The 21,127-nt window shown below is 45.0% G+C and overlaps 1 protein-coding gene across 2 annotated transcripts in view; it reads left to right on the top strand.

Annotated features, from left to right (window-relative positions):
• The window catches only part of SFXN5 (sideroflexin 5), a 118,172-nt gene that overhangs the window by 38,974 nt on the left and 58,071 nt on the right, over positions 1 to 21,127 (top strand). For both annotated transcript variants that reach the window (XM_066267383.1, XM_066267382.1), the window contains exons 4-6: positions 890 to 916; positions 1,337 to 1,391; positions 4,643 to 4,668. In XM_066267383.1, the coding sequence (XP_066123480.1) occupies positions 890 to 916; positions 1,337 to 1,391; positions 4,643 to 4,668 (108 nt within the window). The remainder of the gene's footprint in view (positions 1 to 889; positions 917 to 1,336; positions 1,392 to 4,642; positions 4,669 to 21,127) is intronic.

Below are 21,127 nucleotides of genomic sequence, written 5' to 3'. Positions count from 1 at the left end.
TACTGGCCCTTGGTTTGCCCACAATGTAAAGTTTTATTTACTATGTTTTCTTGATTCTATAGGGCCTATTCTTGTTACAATTTTAACATATCTTAAATGGGGTGAGTCTTTTTTAGTGATGGCGGTCTTGGCATTGTGTTATTGTTTTCTTACTTAGCGGCACAGAATAGTGTTTTAGGATTAATGATGTTTTAGGTTCAATGAAATACAGTATTTATATCATTTGAGGGAATTGACAGATTGTTCAGTTTCTCCAGTCTGTGCCCCTTGCTTGTGCTGGACAGAGACAGGTTTACCACTCATTTGAAAGCATCTTCCTTCTTCCTACCACTTCTTATCACAATAGGGATAACAGTATTGACAGCAGTAAGCAGTTATAAAGCTTTTTTACTATGTGCCTAGTGCTGCTCCAGGCACTTTTCATATATTTTTTTCCAACAATGTTGGAGTTACAGCTATTACCCTTTTTATAGATGAGGAAATTGGGGTGCAGCAGTGGAAATAGCAAAGCCAGGAGTCCCCAAAAACATCACATCATGCTGCCTCGAATGATTCTGGAAGATGGTAGAAGGGACCTTCATTTAAATCAGGCTTCTTACCTGACCCTACCTTAGAATCAGCTAGGAAGCTTTAGAAAAATGCTGGATGAATTCTTTAATGTTACAGCAGCCCAAGTTGAGAACCCTTTGTTTACATGATCTGTGTGAAATCTACCCACTCTGCTGTTCAGGGTCCCGGATGCCACAGCCTGAGGGTAGCTGCCAGATCTGGGTGACCAGGACAGCCTGAGCCTCTTCAGCCCCTTGGAGCTAGAGTTCTTGGTTAGAAAATATGTCTTGGCGACCTTAAATTGATAAGAGCTTTTATTTTTTCACTTCCTTCCTTCCAGCTCTGGAGTGCACAGAAAATCAAGCAGGTAATCCAATTTTGTTTTCTTTTCCGTCCCTACTCCATGCTCTCCTGGACCCTGCCTTGTCCCAGAGATCATCCGCTGTTGCATGCCCAGACTCCCCTCCCCTTTGTTCCTGGCTGCCCCTCCCCTTCCTTCTTCCCCAGCACCCAGGATCTGAGTTTCTGAAGACTGGGGCTCAGGCCAGCTCACCTTTCCTGGGTCCTCTGAGCTCCTTCCCTGTGGCTCCTTCCACACAACCCTTATTATGTGCCTACTATGTGCCAGACCCCAGGGTTCAGAGGGCTGACTGATCAGAAGGGCAGATACAGCCACTGGTCATCTGAATCATCCTGCGAGAGCCCTCCGTCCCTCCCCCCTCCTTCCCTCGCCATGTGCCCCTCCCCGCTCCCGCTGTTACCCTGTGCTGTTCCTTGCTCTTGGCAGGCTATTCTACACCCGGACACCAATGAGAAGATCTTCATGCCCTTTAGAATGTCGGGTAAGCCCTTGGGACCTGGTTCTGCCCATCCAGGGCTACATCCTATGGTCACAGTTTCAGGAATGTCTGCCTGGGGAGGGGACGGAGCCTGTTACGTACATGGCCACACTTGCACCTGCATGCTAACCTTGGCTCAACCATACAGGACTCTGGCCAGGCCGCAGAATCACCTGTGGAGCTTTAAAAATGTTCCTTTTCTACCTGAGCAGCTGGGATGCAGTGGGGTCCTCTGCAGGTGATGGCCTATGCCCTGGCTCCCAGTTATACCCCACTCACAGTCGGCAGCCTCTAGGGCAGGGGTCGGGAAACTTTTGGCTGAGAGAGCCATGAACGCCACATATTTTAAAATGTAATTCCAGGAGAGCCATACAATGACCCGTGTACATTATGCATTATCCAATAAAAATTTGGTGTTGTCCCAAAGGACAGCTGTGATTGGCTCCAGCCACCCACAACCATGAACACGAGCAGTAGGAAATGAATGGATTGTAATACATGAGAATGTTTTATATATATATATATATTTTTGTTTTTTTTGTTTTTTTTTTCTGAAGCTGGAAACGGGGAGAGACAGACAGACTCCCGCATGTGCCCCACCAGGATCCACCCGGCATGCCCACCAGGGGCGACGCTCTGCCCACCAGGGGGCGATGCTGTGCCCTTCCGGGGCATCGCTCTGTTGCTACCAGAGCCACTCTAGCGCCTGGGGCAGAGGCCAAGGAGCCATCCCCAGTGCCCGGGCCATCTTTGCTCCAATGGAGCCTCGGCTGCGGGAGGGGAAGAGAGAGACAGAGAGGAAGGAGAGGGGGAAGGGTGGAGAAGCAGATGGGTGCTTCTCCTGTGTGCCCTGGCCAGGAATCGAACCCGGGACTTCTACACGCCAGGCTGACGCTCTACCATTGAGCCAACCGGCCAGGGCTGTTTTATATTTTTAACGTTATTTTTTTATTAAAGATTTGTCTGTGAGCCAGATGCAGCCATCAAAAGAGCCACATCTGGCTCGCGAGCCATAGGTTCCCGACCCCTGCTCTAGGGTGACCCGTACTACAGGCACGCCTGCCTCCTGGGAGGCGCTGCTCTCCTACCTGCACACGCTGCGCTCTTTCCTTCCAGGTCCCGCTCCCGCTCAGCCCTTTAGGCAGTTAATCCCCAGACTAACTCCTTTGTCTCTGATCCTGCTATTAACCTGCCCTTCAGAGTGTCTGCACTGTGTTGCCCTACTGTGCACACAGGGACGGCCAATTCCCATTCTGTGGAGACCAGTGTGGCAGGGGGAGTGGAAGAGTAGGTATAAGATCCCTGCCACCTGGGAAGTCCCCGCCCTGTGGTCACTGGAAGGATAGTTCTGTGCATGTGAACCTAATAGCTCAGAAAGCACTTGCTCACACGCTGGCTGGGGCTGGCATGCTTATCCTACTCACAGTTCTGAGGGCCACAGGTCTGGCCCAGAGTCAGACTCAAAGGTGTGCTGATGCCTCCTCCCTGGGGTACTTACCCCTGAGTTACAGGGTGCGGGAGACGGCTGCTGGATGCTGCCTTGGGAAGTCCTCAGGCAGCTGGAGAAAGGGGTTCTCAGTCGAGTAGTTCAGCCAGGGTCCCTGTGCCCAGAGAGCTTGACGCCATGGGGGCAAGAGAATCACAACCACGTGACATCCTTGGGCAAACTGGGGCAATCAGTGTCCAGTGACCCCCTTGCCTTGCCATGAGGAACTCCAAGGAAGCAAAGGCTGTGAACTTGTCATAGTGCTGTGAGCACTTCTCAGTCCCCTCATGGGGCCCTAGCAGGCTGTCACCCTGAGCCTGGTGCCTCTTGTAATTTTCCAGTAAACTTTGAACCTCTCTCCAGAGTGATGGCTTGTGTGCATGCACAATTACACACCCGCAGGACGCAGACCTTTGCTTTAGATGTAATTTAAGTACAGTGTGTCCGTAAAGTCATGGTGCACTTTTGACCGGTCACAGGAAAGCAACAAAAGACAATAGAAATGTGAAATCTGCACCAAATAAAAGGGAAACCCTCCCAGTTTCTGTAGGATGATGTGGCAGCATGTACTCATGCGCAGATGATGACGTAACACCGTGTATATAGCGGAGCAGCCCACGGCCATGCCATTCGAGATGTGGACAGTACAGAGGAAAGTTCAGTGTGTTCTGTGGCTCGCTAAATTCGAATCGTTGACCAAAGTGCAACGTGAATATCGGCGCGTTTATTAACGAAGTGCCACCACATAGGAATAACATTACTTGGTGGGATAAGCAGTTAAAGGAAACCAGCAGTTTGGTGGAGAAACCCCGTTTTGGTAGGCCATCAGTCAGTGACGAGTCTGTAGAGGCTATACGGAATAGTTACCTAAGGAGCCCTAAAAAATCTGTGTGTGAGCCCACATCGAACTGCACTGAATAGGTATGAAACTGGGAGAGTTTTCCTTTTATTTGGTGCAGATTTCACATTTCTATTGTCTTTTGTTGCTTTCCTGTGACCGGTCAAAAGTGCACCATGACTTTACGGACACACTGTAGATGAGCATAGTTTGCTGCTATCCAGCTACCAGATGCCATAAGTTAGATGTTGGAGACAAGAGGCTGCCCAGTGACAGCAGTGGGGATGGTGGAGGGATGCCACAGTCTAGGGGCCGTGAGCAGTGAGGAGATGGCATAAGGGCTGGACTGTGCTTCACAGCAGCTCCGTCCTGCTCTGCTGAGGATGTCTAGCCAGGGTACTAGAGATCAGAAGAGCCCTGGCACTTAGAGGTACACATCTCACGTGGGTGGGGAATTTCCTTTCTAGAATTGGTCATGATGCCAGTGAACTGAGGACATGTGCTAGAAAGACAAGCTGAGGGAAGAAGGAAGACATTCTGGGGCTTTCGAAGACAATGCAGTGTGTGTGACGAGTGTGGGCAGGGCACTGTGTCTCATGAAAGAAACAATGGGAGGGCCACCAGGTGTGAGGCAGTGGTGTCCCAACTGTGGGCATCCCTGCCTTCAGGAGTGGGCCTCTGGGTTTTGGAGGGGAGTGAGAACTGTCTGGCTAAAGGGGAACAGAGGAGGGGGGACACAGGGGAGCCCTCTGCACTGGGGAGGGCCAAGCTGGAAAGAAGTCTGGGGACTGGAGGTGCCTCTCCTTTAACTGACTGGCACCCTTCAGTGGGACCGAGACTAAGCCCAGAAGCTCTTCCAGGATCTCAGCTGAGAGGTTGGTGGGGCCGAGTGGGGGGATTCTAAGGCCTGGCTCCTCTCTCCTCTCACAGGGTACATTCCTTTTGGGACGCCAATTGTAAGTATTATCTTCAAAGAACATTTTTTCCCCTAAAATATTTTTTAATGTATAACTTTACATCATTGCTCATAATGTTTGACTGAGTTGTTGATTTAGGATAAAATCCTGGAAGGGAATTACCGGAGAAAATAGCATACATTTCTTCTTACTTCTCTTGCTTTGTACTGTCGACTTCTTTCTGTAGAAGGCATGTCAGAGTACACTCAACACAGAGCCCCAAAGTGCCTTCATCCCTGCACACTTTCCATCCTGAGCATTCTCATTAAGCATGTTGGTTTGGTTACAGGGAAGTTTTCTCCAAAATCTTGGGGAGTCAGAAAATTAGTGTGATTTCTGAAAACTTAAGTTTTGAATTACTCAAAAAGGATTTCATCTTCTTTTTGTTCAGTTTTAGAATCAAGGTTAAATTTACTCCTAATTTTTTTTATAGGGGAGTGAAACGAATGTACAGAGAGGTACGTTCATCATAAATGTATGCACAGTCTCGGCCGGATGGCTTGGTTGGTTAGAGCGTCTTTCCGAGGTGCAGAGATTGCCGGTTCCATCCCCGGTCAGGGCACATACAGGAACTGATCAGTGTTCCTGTCTCTAAATAAATAGTTTCACAGAGTGAGCTCATCCAAGTAAACCTCACTTAGGTAAAGGTTTAGAGCGTCATCATCATCTCAGAAACCTCTGTCACTACCCCCACACCACAGGAAACTACTTTTCTGACTTTCTTCACTATATTCTCATTTAGCCTATTTTGAGCTTTATATAAATTGAATCATCAGTATGTCTTTTTTTTGGCCTTTGGGTTCTTTTACCAAAAATTATAAGATTTGTCTGTATTGTTCTATGTAGTATTTGTTTTTCATTGCTGCATAAGATTACATTGGTATAACAAATTGAAATGTCTTTATCTACCCTACTATTGGTGAAAATTTGAGTTGTTTCCAGTTTGGCGTTCACAACAAACAGTGCGGTTTTGAACATGATTGTGTAAGTCTTTTTATAGGACGTATATATTCTCATTTCTCTTTAATTATTCCTAAAAGAATAAAGAGATAAGAACTAAATACAGTGTATGATCCTAGAATCAGGATCCGGGCAGGTGTATGTGTAAAATTGTATTGTAGTCTCTTATAAAGTTAAACATACACTTACAATGTAAGCCAGCAATCCTACCTTTATGTATTTGCTTCAAAAAAAATGAATACACATGTCCACACAAAGATCCATATGTGAGTGTCTATAGTACCTTTCTTCATATTAGCCTAAAATGGGAAACAGACAAGAATGACCAGCAAATGTTAAAACCACTGGGTGAAAAACTGATGGGAACAGGATTTACCTAGTCTCAAAGTTTCCTATATATCATTCCTTCTATGTTTAACAGTTGGTACTCTTATGTAAATAAAGTGTGTATTTTTTCTGTTCAGTGGGTAATAATTTACTCCTGTCATTACTCATTTTTATATACAAATTGTGCTAAATTTGACCAATAGAACCCTTTAAAGCAGTTTCTCTGCCTATTTGACATGTACTTCTTACTCTTTGAGTACTTCAATACTTTCTGGATATTCCAGACTCATCCTGTAGTTTCTCTACCCCAGTCCTAGAATCATTCATTTCTCCAAAGAGCACTGGTTCCTTTTATAGGGTAAAGGTATTTAGAAACCAAAATTTGGATTCTGGGTGTGCTCATTGTTACCAAAGTGTCATTGTTGCTAGGCCATCTTTGCAGATAGCGTTAGGAGGTACAACTTTTTAAACATCATGAGTTTGTACTAATACCTCTAATTCCAATCCAACATTTCAGAGTTCTTCCCTCCTTCATTCCATATTTATGGGCCCTTCTCCCTGAATGAGAATCTGACAACCATGTTTAGAAGTTTTTGAATCTTTTTCTTCTCATATGTTTATGTTATTTATTTGCTGTACTGTTAGGTTTATTTGTTTCTGTTGTCGTTCAACTTCAGTTATCCATTCTTGCTGATTTATTTTTGGAAATATATAAAATATCAACATAGTTCAAAAGTTAAAGGTATATAAAAACTCATAATAAAAGTTTCCTCTATCCTTTCTACCTCCTTCCCACTCATCCTCTGTAAGTAAATAATTTTATTCTTCGTATTTCTTTTGTAAAAATAAGCAAACTATAAAACTTTTACACAGTATTTTTTTTTCTTTTTTGCTTAATGACATACCCTAGAAATCATGATGTATCAGTTTATAGAGATCTCCTCGTTCTTTTATCTTTAATAGCTACATAGTAGCCTACTATGTGTAAGTACCATAATTTGTCCAGCTAATTTTCTATATATGAACATTTAGGTTAATCCCCAAGTTTTGCCAATATGAATAGTACAAGAGTGGATAACCTTGTGCAATTGTTTTTTTAATATTGACAGTAAATTCCTAGCTTCTATGTAGGACTACTTAAATAGACATTTCTGGCCATGAGCAAGAAAAAAGAGAGAAGATGCAAATAAATAATATTTATATAAAAGTATAATACCTACAGATACAATAGAAGTTTAAAAGATCAGAATGCATTGAACAATCTAGGGCAATAAATCTGAAGACTTAGAAGAAATGGACACATTTCTGGGAAAGTTTAAAACTACTTAGCAGGTATAGTAAATTTAACAATTATTTAGGCATCTCGTGTGTGTGTGTGTGTGTGTGAGAGAGAGAGAGAGAGAGAGAGAGAGAGAGTGAATGAGTGTTTTCTTTATTAGGCTAAAGTCCCTCTTTGGATAATATTCAGAGTGTTTGGGCAATACACTTTGTGAGTCCTCCTGGAAATGTATTTTTCCCCCTCTCATGCCTGATTCTCTCTTCCATTATAAGTAAACTTTCCCCCCTCCCCTTGGGATCCTTTGGTATTTTCCCTCTTTATCTTCAGAATTCAGAAATATCCTCAGGATTAAATTTTTCTTCTCTGTATGTTTTATAAAATTATACAAGTAATACATGAATATGTTCTTGGAATTCCAAATTACCACCAAGAATTATTTAAAGACTATTTTAAAAGTTATGCAAGTAATACATGAATATGTTCTCTCAGCTCAGAATTCAAACAATACAATAAAAAGTACTAAAATTTCCTCTGACAACCCTCAACCCAAAATCTGCTCCCAGAAGCGAGCTCTCTTAGAAGTTGGGTGTGAACTTTCAGGTTTTTTTCTATGTATTTGCATATGTGTGAATCATCATTTAAACTATTAAAATGATGTTAAACTATAACTATATTATTTATTTACCTACAATTAGCTGATTATACATAGCAGTTTGCCTAAATAAAGATCTGCTTAATTCATTCACTCATTCATTTGTTTTTCCTGCTGAATTGTAGTCTTCTGTGGTAGACTGCAAGTGGCAAAAAGCCTTTGTAAATTCGAGGCTTAGCAAAAGGCTAAGTTCTCCCTCCCCTCACCTCCATATTGGCTATGAAGCTGAGTATTTGCACTCATCCCATAGCCCCACTTCACTTGCTTCCTTAAGTTGCTGGAAGCAATTTACATGCCCTTCCTCTCACCCTTTGTTTGTTCAGATGCTGGTTGATTTCACTTATGCATGGTGGGGGGATTCCTGTTTATGCCTTAAGAGAGTTCCTGTTTTTGCCTCAGATGTGTGACTTTGTATCAAAGACTTCCTTATTTGCATATGGCTATATAATAAAGCAAATGGGGGGGCTGTCCCTCTCTTGGATATTTCCATTAGCATTGAAGAGGCCTCCTGATCCCATCCTCTTTTCTCAATGAGTCTATTTTCTTAATTCCACACTGTTCTCCCTCAAGACCCAGAATTTCTAGCCATGCTGGTCCGCGGCAGTCTTCCCTAATGATGAGTTTCAGTTGTGTCTGATTATTTGCTAATCAGAAATAAAAGTACAGTATTGTGAAAAATCATTTTCATGCTTTTTTTTTGTAGAAGTATGATTTCTCAAAGACCCATTCTTGATAATTTGCTGTGTAAATGGCTATGTATCTACATTTAAATTTTTGATAGCTATTGCCAAATTACCCTTTAGAAAGGATAGATTTCATCATACCTTTGAAATACTGGCATTCATATTTTTAGTGGGTTTTTTGTTTGTTTGTTTGTTTTTTGGCCAGTCTTAGGGGAGAAAAGTAGCATCTCTTATGGTTTTCATTTTTTATTTCCCTGAAGATTGTGCTTTTGTGTGTGTGTGTGTGTGTGTGTGTGTGACAGAGACAGAGAGAAAAAGAGAAACAGAAAGAGGGACAGATAGGGACAGACAGGAAGGGAAAGAGGTGAGAAGCATCAGTTCTTCATTGTAGCACCTTAGTTGTTCATTGATTGCTTTCTTATATGTGCCTTGATGGGGGGGGGGGGCTATAGCAGAGAGAGTGACCCCTTGCTCAAGCCAGCATCCTTGGCCTCAAGCCAGCGACCTTGGGCTTCAAGCCAGTGACCTTTGGGCTCAAGCCAGCCACCATGGCGTCATGTCTGTGATCCCAAGCTCAAGCCAGTGACCCTGGGCTCAAGCCAGATGAGCCTGAGCTGAAGCCGGTGACGTTGGGGTTTTGAACCTGGGTCCTCTGCATCCCAATTCGATGCTCTGTCCATTGCGCCACCTCCTGGTCAGGCAAGATTGTGCTTCTTTTCAAGTATTTATTGGCCATTTGTATTTTGTCTTCTGTGAACGTCCTGTTCATATCCTTTGTCCATTCTTCCATTGGCCGTATTTTCCTAATTATTTGTAAGAGTTCTTTATATATTTTGGATACTAATCTTTTGAATTTTTATGTTGTAAATTTCTTCTTCCAGCTCTTTCTCTTGTACTCTCTGGTGTCTTTGTTGTAGAAAATTTTGAATATTGATGTTTTTAATGATTTTTCCTTGCCTGACCAGGTGGTGGCTCAGTGGACAGAGCGTCGGACTGGGATGCAGAGGACTCAGGTTCAAAACCCCAAGGTTGCCGCTTGAGCATGGGCTCCTCTGGCTTGAGCGTGGGGTCTCTAGCTTGAGCGTGGGATCATAGATATGACACCATGGTTGCTGGCTTGATCTCAGAGGTCACTGGCTTGAGGCCAAGGTTGCTGGCTTGAGCAAGGGGTCACTCACTCTGCTGTAGCCCCCCCCCCCGTCAAGGTACATGTGAGAGCGCAATCAATGAACAACTAAGGTGCCACAATGAAGACTTGATGCTTCTCGTCTCTCTCACTTCCTGTCTGTCTGTCTGTCTCTCTCTCTCTCACACACACACACACACACACACACACACACACACACAAAAGATTTTTCCTTGGATCGATATTGAGTCTTGTCCCAAGTTCTCACCTCCATCTCCTTTATTAATATGACTGGACTTGTAAGACTTGTATCTAAGAAATAGCTCTTAGATAAATTTGTCATTTCTTTTGTTTTTGTTTACTAACTTATTTTTCTTTTTATAATATCCTTTGGCCTCTTTTATTTGTTTGTAGTTAAGTTTATTTTTCTATTTTTTGCCTTTAATACTTATTTTTTCTCGTTTTTTCCTCCTGATAAAAGGTACTTAGGGCTGTGACTTTTCTTTTGAGTATATCTAGAACCTGGCTATATCTAATATATTATTTTATATAGTGATCTCTGTTTTTATTTTTCAATAATTTTGAAATTATAGTTTTTAACCAGAGAATTTAATCGTCTAGGTTTTTCTTTTTTAATTTTAGAGAGAGAGGAGAGAAAGAGAGAGAGAAGGGGAGGAGCAGGAAGTATCAACTCATAGTAGTTGCTTCTCATATATGTCTTGACTGGGTAAGCCTGGGGTTTCAAATCAGCAACTTAAGCATTCCAGGTCAACACTTTTATCCACTGCGCCACCACACGTCAGGCTAACGTTGTTTTTGTTTATTATTATTTTTTTTCTTTTTCTGAAGCTGGAAACGGGGAGAGACAGACAGACTCCCACATGCGCCCGACTGGGATCCACCCAGCACGCCCACCAGGGGGCGACGCTCTGCCCACCAGGGGGTGATGCTCTGCCCCTCCGGGACGTCGCTCTATTGCAACCAGAGCCACTCTAGGTCCTGGGGCAGAGGCCAAGGAGCCATCCCCAGCGCCCGGGCCATCCTCGCTCCAATGGAGCCTCGCTGCGGGAGGGGAAGAGAGAGACAGAGAGGAAGGAGAGGGGGAGGGGTGGAGAAGCAAATGGGCACCTCTCCTGTGTGCCCTGGCCAGGAATTGAACCCAGGACTTCTGCACGCCAGGCCGACGCTCTACCACTGAGCCAACCGGCCAGGGCCTATTTGTTTGTTTTTTTAATGTGTATCTTACTGATTTTAGAGAGAGGATGGGAGAGAGACAACAACATCTGTTCCTCTATGTGCCCTGGTCGAGGATCAAACAGGCAACCTCTGCACTTCTGGATAATGCTCTAACCAACTGAGCTCTCTGGCCAGAACTCAGTCTTCTAGCCTTAATTACATAGAAGAACACAGTTCAAATCCCATCTGGGTTTTTTTAAAATGTATTACTTTGTTATTATTTTCTAGTTTGTTTGGTTCTTTTCAGAGAGAGTGACCGCTACAATTCTGCCATTTGAGATAATCGTGGGGTTTTCTTTGTAGCATAGTATATGATTATATCAGTTAGGATCAGGACCACCTACATATAAAAAAGTTCAAAATAACAGTATCCTAAACAAATTAATTTCTTTCTCTCTCATGTCAAAGAAGTTTGGAGATAGGCAGATCCCCACAATGCTGTGAGGAACCCAGACTTCCGTTTTCTCTACCATTATCAGTGCTCTCTTCTATCATCAAAATTACCTCACAGTCCATAATGGTTGTTGGAGTTCCTGCCATCATGTCCACAGTACAGGGAGGAGAAAGGAGGAGTGAAAGGGTATACCTCCCAACTGAGTATTCCCTTTAAGGAATCTTCTTCAAGGATATACACATTGGTTTTGTTTATATTTCATGTAGAATTTGGCTGGATTATAGTTGATCCCTAATTATAGGGATTCTGTTAGAAAGAAAGGAAAAATGGTTAATAAGTAGGCAAATGGGAATCTGCCTCAAAAATTTTATTTTATTTTATTTTTTGTATTTTTCTGAAGCTGGAAACGGGGAAGCAGTCAGACAGACTCCCGCATGCGCCCAACCGGGATCCACCAGGCATGCCCACCAGGAGGCGGTGCTCTGCCCATCTGGGACGTTGCTCTGTTGCAACCAGAGCCATTCTAGTGCCTGAGGCAGAGGCCACAGAGCCATCCTCAGTGCCCGGGCAAACTTTGCTCCAATGGAGCCTTGGCTGCGGGAGGGGAAGAGAGAGACAGAGAGGAAGGAGAGGGTGAGGGGTGTAGAAGCAGATGGGTGCTTCTCCTGTGTGCCCTGGCCGGGAGTTGAACCCGGGACTCCTGCACGCCAGGCTGACGCTCTACCACTGAGCCAACAGGCCAGGGCCCTCAAAATTTTTTATAAATATTTTATTAACACTTGAAAAAATACGTGATTTGGCAGTATCATCTCTTTGCCAAACCAAAGAAGTTGAATTTTGGGCTCATTTCTTCATAAAAGGCCAACTGGACCCTTACAGAATTAATGGCTGCCACCATCTGAGAGGAACTTGCTAATCCCAGGGATGCCAGCACTGTCTCTAGTCGCAAGGTATAATTGAGGGCACCCCAGACATTTGCACTCTCTCTTCTTCCTGCCCAAGACAGGTCAGTCATTTCAGGGTCATTATAGCCTTGTAGGCGTCCAGTGAACTTGGGTGCTGGTCCACTCATTGTCTAGGGCTCACTGCTGGAGTAGATGCTGTGAACATCCTGTCAGCACCAACACTGCCCCAGCCTACAGCAAATGTCCCTCGGTGAGTAAATGTGTGGGGTATGCTGCCTGGGACTCTGAAATCCTGTGTGAACACGTGGTTGAGGTGAACTGGTAGCTTGGCCTGAGTGTCTCCCATTGGGCCTTAGTAGTAGCCAGAGCCAAAGTGACAATGCTCACCTAGGCCCACTCCCTAGTCCCAAGTATCCGTGTTCAGGATTAGAACAGCTGGCCTACAGGCCAGGTCCTGAAAGTAGGCTTCCTCCTTGGTACGTTAACTTGGACAAGCAATGTGAGGACACACTGGTCCCACTCACTGCTCAGGTCACTGCCTTGCCTTGTGTGGAAGGAGGCTGGCCGCAGCTCTGGTGCTTTGATCAAGGTCTGGCTCCCACCAGCCACAGCTCCTCGGAGGCCCCCTGGTTCCTGGTAGCACGGAACATCTCAGCAAATGCCTGGTCTGAACAGGAGTGAAGGTTCCAGTCCACACCTTAGGGAAGCCCCTGGTGGGATAGAGTGGGTAAAAAATATAGACATGCAGATGCCACTAAATGCTTACCAAAATAGAGACGGGGGTGCTGGCGGATATACTAGGAACTGGGTCGTGAGTGATGAAGGGAAGGGGTAAATAAGGTTGGCAGGTACCTTGACTGAGATACTTCTGGAAGCAACATTCAAGCTGCCTTCTTCTGGCTTGACCCTACACTGTTCCCACCTAGACTGAGAGGAACCCTGCCCCCACCCTGCTCACTCCCAGAGCTCAGGAGAAACGAGCTGGTTTTCTCCCAGAGGCTGGTGCCAGTTTAGTCAGCAGATTTCACAGATCTACTGGCACTCATGTAGCGTCTTATTTTAAGCTTAACATTTGAAGATGGGAACTTTTCCCCCTTCGATGTGTGGCAAAGAGATCCCAATTTATACATAAGCATGGGGCTAAGCCAGTGCCCCAAGGCTGGTCCCCAGGCTAGTGCAGTGCATGGCTTCCCTCCCTCGGGTTCTTTGCAGAAGGACCCCGCCAACCATAGCCACTTTTTAAAAATTGGTTTTAGAGAGAGGAAGAGAGAGAGAGAAACATCCACGTGTTGTTCCACTTATTTATGCATTCATTGGTTGATTCCTGTATGTGTCCTGACTGGGAATGGAACCCACAATCTTGGCGTATCAGGATGATGCTCTAACCAACTGAGCTATCTAGCCACTTTTGTAATTGGCAGTTCTATTCCCAGGTTTCCACTGAGAGGTGTGCAGCACTGTCATTTCCATGCACACGTGGCTGGGGAAGGCAGGGCCAGTGCTCTGGCCCCATCTCATCCTCTGCATTTCCCCACCTGCCTGCCTGTGCCCACAGCCTTGGCTACCGCAGCATCTCAGATGCTGGGTTTCTCTCACGGCCCTGAGCTTCTCCCGGGTATTCTGTGCCTCCCTCCTCAGCCCTGAGCTCCCCGTGTCACGGCTGCCTTTCTCTCCTTCTCTGTGTCATTCTGGAAATTTCAAAACTGAAGGCCTCACTGCCCCCTATCCAGCTGGGGGGCTGAGGAGGGCAGACTGACACTTTGGTCAGTGAATCTAGTGGCCTTGAGTTACATCCATACCAGGTTTTTGTCTTGGGCCATTTAGGACTTGGACTCTGTACTCTGAGCTCTCTCATTTTGTAGCACAGGTGACCAAGTGGACTTTGAAGCCCCACTTCTCAGAAGGTGCTGGTATTTACAGTCCCTTCATACCTGGGGAGGAGGGTGGACCACAAAGGTCCACTTTACATGAGGATTGGCTGTATTCCCAGGGCCTTCGGGACATCTCCCAACCTTCCTTACTCAGCCTCTGCTTTTTCACACACATAAAGCCAGTCCTATTTTTTCCCCATTATGAATGACACCAGCCATTTTGGCCTTGTTTATATCACATAAAAAGTGTTGCTCAGTTCAGCTGGATTGACCAGTCAAGGACAAACATTCATTTGACAAAAGATATTGTCTTTAACTGGTTGGGATCCTCTGAATAACAGCACCCCTGATGCACTAAAGTGTGACTGTTCAGATCATTAGCCACATAAATCAGAAGATGGAGACAAAGTAGAGGGGAAAAGCAGGCCTGCTGTTGAGTACGGGGCTCTTGGCAAGTCTTTGAAAAATGGAGAGGAGCATTTGGAATTGAGTGTGTCTGTGCGGAGGGAAGGGGGGTAGTGCCAAAGGGAAGGGGTTTGCTGCTTTACCAGTGAGGACTCCCAGGTGTGTGGGAAGTGAACATCAAATGGTCCCGCTGCTCTGAAACTTCTGGGAGCTCTTGAGATCGACACAGTTTAAACAGATACTATGGAGGTAGATGAATGCTGCAAAGAAGGCAGGCAATGTGCAGGGGAACATGTGATAGGGGACGTGACCTCACCTTGAGGGTCGGGGAAGGCTTCCTGAAGTAAGTGACAACTCAGCTAAAAGCTAGAGGATGATTAGCCAAGTAGAGACAGGTGGAGGGTGAGAAGGACATTATTTCTATCATTATCTTGCTTAAGCAAGATAATTCTGTACCTATAGCTCTGTCCCCTGATTTGTTTCACCACCCAGTTGTTTTGACACACACCCTGTTTTCTCTGGATTGTCTACACTTTAACATAAAAAAAAAGTCTTCAAGCCTTGGCTGGGTAGCTCAATTGGTTAGAGCATTGTCACAATATGCCAAGGTTGCAGGTTCGATCCCCAGTGAGGGCACATATAAGAATCAACCAATGAAGCCCTGGCCGGTTGGCTCACAGCTGCTGTGTGGAAGTCCTGAGTTTGATTCCCGGTCAGGGCACATGGGAGAAGCACCTGTCTGCTTCTCCACCCTTCCCCCTCTCCTTCTTCTCTCTTTCTTCCCTTCCCACAGCCAAGGCTCCATTGGAGCAAAGTTGACCTGGATGCTGAGGATGGCTTTATGGCCTACACCTCAGGCATTGAGGATGGCTCTGGATGCAGTGGAGCAACGCCCCAGATGGGCAGTGGGCATGCCGGGTTAATCCCATTTGGGCACATGCGGGAGTCTGTCTGCCTCCCCACTTCTCACTTCAGAAAAAATACAAAAAAAAGAAAAGAGAATCAACCAATGAATACATAATAAGTGGGACAACAAATCAGTGTTTCTCTCTTTCTCCTCCCTCCTTCCTCTCTTTCTCTAAAGTCAATAAATTTAAAAAATCTTCTTTTCCTATCATTTGAGTTAGTTTTGTATAGACAGTGGCCGGGGTGTGTGTGTGGAGGTTGCTCATGTCTCTCTTTCTGAGTCCCAGTATCACAAGTGTACAGAATTGTGACCAGTGGCCTTGGTCCCCTGTTCTTGTGTTCCACTGTTCATATCCCCCTTGTGGCCAAGTAGATTGGGATATTTGGTGGTGCCTTTCTCCCAGACTGAGACCTCATCCTCTGCAGAGGTTAGAATACTTGGAAGTAGGAGGCCTGAAGGGAGATGTGATTTTTCTTGTGAGCCAGTTTCCATGTGGGTACCACTGATTGGCCCCATCTCAATCCTGTTCTGAGACAAGGCAGCACAGACTACCTTTCATCCTTTCCAGGGTGGCCCCGGGCTTGGACTAATGGTCACCAGGTGGAGTGGATGGATAAACTAGCTGTTGCTCAGGAAGCAGCATCACTAGTAAAGACATAATTCAAGGTGCATTAATGGTGTAGAACAGCCTGACCTGTGGTGGCACAGTGGATAAAGCGTCGACCTAGAAATGCTGAGGTCGCTGGTTCAAAACCCTGGGTTTGCCTGGTCAAGGCACATATGGGAGTTGATGCTTCCAGCTCCTCCCCCCTTCTCTCTCTCTGTCTCTCTCTCCTCTCTCTCCCTCTCTCTCTCCTCTCTAAAAATGAATAAATAAAATTTAAAAAAAAATTTTAAAAATGATGTAGAATATTGAGCCAGGAGAGACGGCGTATTCACTCTTCCTATGTAGTGACCTCCCTATTAATGAGACTTTGTTACTATAGTGCTGCACAACAAATATCTACAAAATTTTAGTGGCAGCCATACACATTTACTTATAGGGATCTGGGGTCTAGCTGGTCTAGACTGGGCTTGACTAAAGCATTTCTGCTTCTAACTACAGAGTCTGGGATCAACTGGGGATCAACTGACCCAGGCTGCACTCTGCTGCTCACGTCTCTCACCCTCCTTGGACCAGGACACTAGTCAGGACACGCCTCCTGGCAGCAATGTTAGAAGCACCAGAGAGTGACTGAAGCACAAGAGGCTTCTGAGGCCTGGCTCAGAACTGGCACACTGCCACTGCCTCCCTCATGCTGTTGGTCAAAGCAAGTCATGTGACTAAGCAACACCAAGAGCAGGAAAGGGTATAGATCAGGGGTAGTCAACCTTTTTATACCTACCGCCCACTTTTGTATCTGTTAGTAGTAAAATTTCCTAACCGCCCACCAGTTCCACAGTAATGGTGATTTATAAAGTAGGGAAGTAACTTTACTTGATAAAATTTATAAAGTAGAGTTACAGCAAGTTAAAGCATATAATAATAATTACTTACCAAGTACTTTATGTTGGATTTTTGCTAAGTTTGGCAGAATAAATCTTTATAAAACAACTTACTATAGTTAAATCTATCTTTTTATTTATACTTTGGTTGCTCTGCTACCGCCCACCATGGAAGCTGGAACGCCCACTAGTGGGCGGTAGGGACCAGGTTGACTACCACTGGTATAGATGCAGGGAAGAGTGGAGAATCAGGACCAAACTCAATCCGCATACCTGCTCCAAAGGCAAACACCCCCATGCAATTCAGACTTGAACAAAAGGCTCAAGGAAGAGATGGCTGATGGTTGTCATTGTCACAATCCAGCATAGATCTTTTTCTGGCCAATAATTATTTAATGTTCTTAATGAGTTGGCAGTATTTCCAGCGTGTTGTTCGGGCCCATATTTGTTCTGAGTGCTTCAGGGGACATCAGAGAGAAAAGCCCTTATTCTACCTTTAGGAGCTCGTGATCCATTGAGGGGTAAGCCTGTTCAAAGACAAGATGTGGGCAAGCTGATGCTCAATTGTGTCATGCAGACTGTAGAGTTAAGAGAAAGGAGAGACCAGCAAATACCGGAAAAGAATGAGGTAGGAGGAGAGAAATTAATACTAACACCTAGTAAGCACTTGCCAAATACCAGACACTGTGCTGAATTCTTCCCATGACCATCCAGAGAGATACTGGATCATCCCATTTAATAGATGAAAAAACAGAGGCACAAAACTCAAGTAACTTGCATGTGGTCACTTCTCCGATAAATAATAGAACCGATAAAAACTGGATTTGAGTCCAGTTCTTCCTGTAGCCAGAGCCTGAGTGTTCATGACCAGAGCCCAGGGCTAGCCATCCAAGGGGAAGGGGAATGGCAAAAGCAGACAGATGTGCATAGAGGACAGCTTCCAGGGGGTGGGAGCTGTGGAGGGGACCCCAGCCACATTATGAACTATAAATGAGAGCAAAGATGGGATGTGCGATTTGGCCAAGGTCCTGCAGCATGAGAGGGTGGAGGCTGGGCTGGAAATTCTGGCTGTTGGCTTTCTTTCTACTTTCCCGGGTACCAGCCGCATTCTGGGCTCTCTCCACCCATCTGCGCGGCCACGCCTGAAGCGTTTCCCTCTTGGAAGAGGTGCAATCCACTGGCATTGAAGCCGGGTGGACTGGCTTCCTCTCTCTCTCCATCTCTTTTCTCCTTTCCCCTGCCATGTTCTGGAAAGGGCAGCGTGAGGGAATGTGGGCAGGTTGTACCAGAGATACACATCTGAGAGCTGAAGGAACATTTATTTTTAATTTAGACTTAAAAAGAAAAAAGGAAGTTATAAAATATCTGCTCTTGCTCCTGGGATTGTGCAGATGGTGCTGCGTGTTGCCTAATAGGGAATGGGGCTGGCGCCACGTGCTCCTGGCCCCGCCAGCCTGACTTGAGGGACCTGGAAAGTGGGGTCCCCACTTCCTTTGCCTCAGCTCACATGGCTCCCTTCGGCCTGTTCGGTCAACGCAGTGTGGTGTTCTGCTACCTCCTAATCTTACCTTTCTGAGCTCCAGTCTGTTGATTCCCCAACCTCCTCCTCAGTGAGGTCAGACTCTCAGCTAGCTGTTCTTGCTCCCGTGAGCTAACACAGACACGTGCCCACCTCAGCACCATCTTACTTCCTCCTTTGGTGGATGGCCAGAGCACACTTGCCTCTCCCTGCCTGGACTCCTGTTTGGATGTTATTGCTTATCAACTTTATAGACACCCAAGTTCCTGATTAAACCATCTTGCCATTTTCCTGCCCAGGTGTTATAAAGGGTTTTCTCATACATTCTCCTGTTTGCTGTCGTTCATTGTGGTCAGATACCCTGTATTCCTTTCCTCTGATATTCCCCACTGGGAGCAGCAGAGAACTTGGTGCACAGGTGCTGCTTGAAATGGGCATGGAGTCTGATTCTTCCTTTATGCTCAGGGGGATGAACCAGAGAAGGTGCCCCTAAACTCAGAGAGACAGAATCAGGAGATCTGACTCCTTTTCTAGCTTGCTATGAAGCCCTGGGCAGATCAACAAATGTCTCTAAACTTCAGTTATCGCATTTCCAAAATATAGAAACTAATCTGGATTTTGTCTGAGACCCAGAGTTATAATAAGGATCATGCTAAGTGGCATAAGGAGAAATGCTTAGCAAAGTCAATCAGTCATTCTCTTTAAGAAAGCATAAAGCCTGACCTGCGGTGGTGCAGTGGATGGAGCATCATCCTGGAACACTGAGGTCACCAGTTGAGGGCCCTGGGCTTCCCTGGTCAGGCACAGGCTTATGGGAGTTGATGCTTCCTGCTCCTTCTGCTGCCCTTCTCTCTCCCCCCCTAAAATAAAATAAAATAAAATAAAATAAAATAAAATAAAGCATAAGGAACAGAGGTGCATGGACATCAGGCTCATATTAGGACTGGAGGCTGGGACAGGACACTGGTTAGAGTTGGCAGCAAGGTGAGAAACCCACTGGTGACAAGCCACGAGTGTGTGTAGTGTAGAGCCTGGGTACCAGTTTGATTTAGTTCAGGGCTGTGGTTTATTTTGGAAAAGACTCAATAATTATATTTTTAAAAATGCATGCATAAGATAAACAAATGAAGATGAAAATGAGATAAAAGGAAATTTAGGGAAGGGAGGATATGGTAAAGTCTGGAGTGAAATTTGGACACAAATTACGTGCCATGAGGATGTATACACTTGGCAGATGTGGGTCACGGAGATCTGGCCTCAACAGTCAGTGCAAAGAGAACACAGTTAAATGCCCAGTATCTGCAAGACTGGTGCAAACCAGATTCTCAGAAGTCCAATTTCTGAATCATAAGGGGACCCTGTGATGTGATGAGCTGTGAAGGTCCTGGACAACAGCTGTTTGGTAAATATAGTGAGTTCCAAGGGGCTGCATCTTACCATGCTCCTGGTGGCCCAAGCACAGTTCAGGCAGTGCAATGGGGAACAAGGGGGAGAAGACAGTGTCGTTCATAACACACCCATGTTATGTAAACCAACAGATTAGAGGGGATGATATGCTTTCAACAGCGAACTACTTTCATTTCCTCAGGCTTTGGGAGGCAATCACACATGCACCTGTGTACTCATATGCATGTGCATGTGCGCGCACACACATACTCGCTGGCTCACGTTGTCCCCAGCTTCAGGCCTCTCTAGGCTCAGCTTCCTCTCTATGGTCTGGCTCCTGACTGGCAGCTCCACTAAAAGGTGGTCCAGTGATCCCCAGGATACTTGGAACCTAAGAATAGAATTTATACTGAGATGAGACCTCCAAGGTTAACCACTTTACTGTGCAGGTAAGAAAGCTAGATATCATCGTCAGCTAGATATCACACAGGGACAGAGCTGAGGCTGAAACCAAGGTCTCCTGATTCCCACCCCAGTACCCTGAGCTGTCATTGCAAAGAAAAACAGAGTCTCTCATTTTGGGAGAGAAAAATCTCATAGTTCCTCATGGGAGCTATGGAATGGCGTTATAAAATTATATAATTTTATTCAAACGGATATGGGCCAATAAATATAAATGTGTGTGCATATTCACTGTTTTAAAAACATTTTAATCTTTAAAACATGATTTAGTAATATTGCTGAGGATGTCTAGAATTTGATTTACTGCATAGAATTGAATGTTTATACTTGCTCCTTACAGAAACTCTTGCCAAAGAGCCATTTTATCTACAGGAATAATAAATAAGTCAATATGTGGATGGTTGTGCACATTTTTTCCCCATATGCAGTGGTACTTGGTAGATGTTATTTTGCACGTAAGCATTCAAAAGGTAAACTTGAGAGACACATGGATCCCTGAAGTCCAAGGTTTGGCTGGACTTGTTAAAATCAGACACTTAATCTTGACTTTACACAAAAAACAAAGTCAGAGCTAGGTCTTAGGTGATATTTAGGTTTTGGGAATAATGGATCCACACATATGTAGTCAAGCTTAGCTATATGGGTGTATCGGCTTATTCATTCATTCATTCATTCATTCAACAAATATTTCTTAGACATCCATGTTTTATTCAATAGCTTAAACATGGTGCAATAACAGATATAAATTTCCCCAACTTATATTTGTAAAGTACTTAAGGCCTTTGAGGTATTTTTTATCTAATCTTCACAAAAATCGTGTTGGATGGCTGGAGTGTGAAGGAGCCGGTTCATGGAGTAGAAG

This window comes from Saccopteryx bilineata, chromosome 3 (genome assembly GCF_036850765.1).
Source record: "Saccopteryx bilineata isolate mSacBil1 chromosome 3, mSacBil1_pri_phased_curated, whole genome shotgun sequence".
Lineage (NCBI taxonomy): Eukaryota > Metazoa > Chordata > Mammalia > Chiroptera > Emballonuridae > Saccopteryx > Saccopteryx bilineata.
Note: the sequence above shows the minus strand (reverse complement) of the source record. Positions and strands in the feature narration are given on the sequence as shown.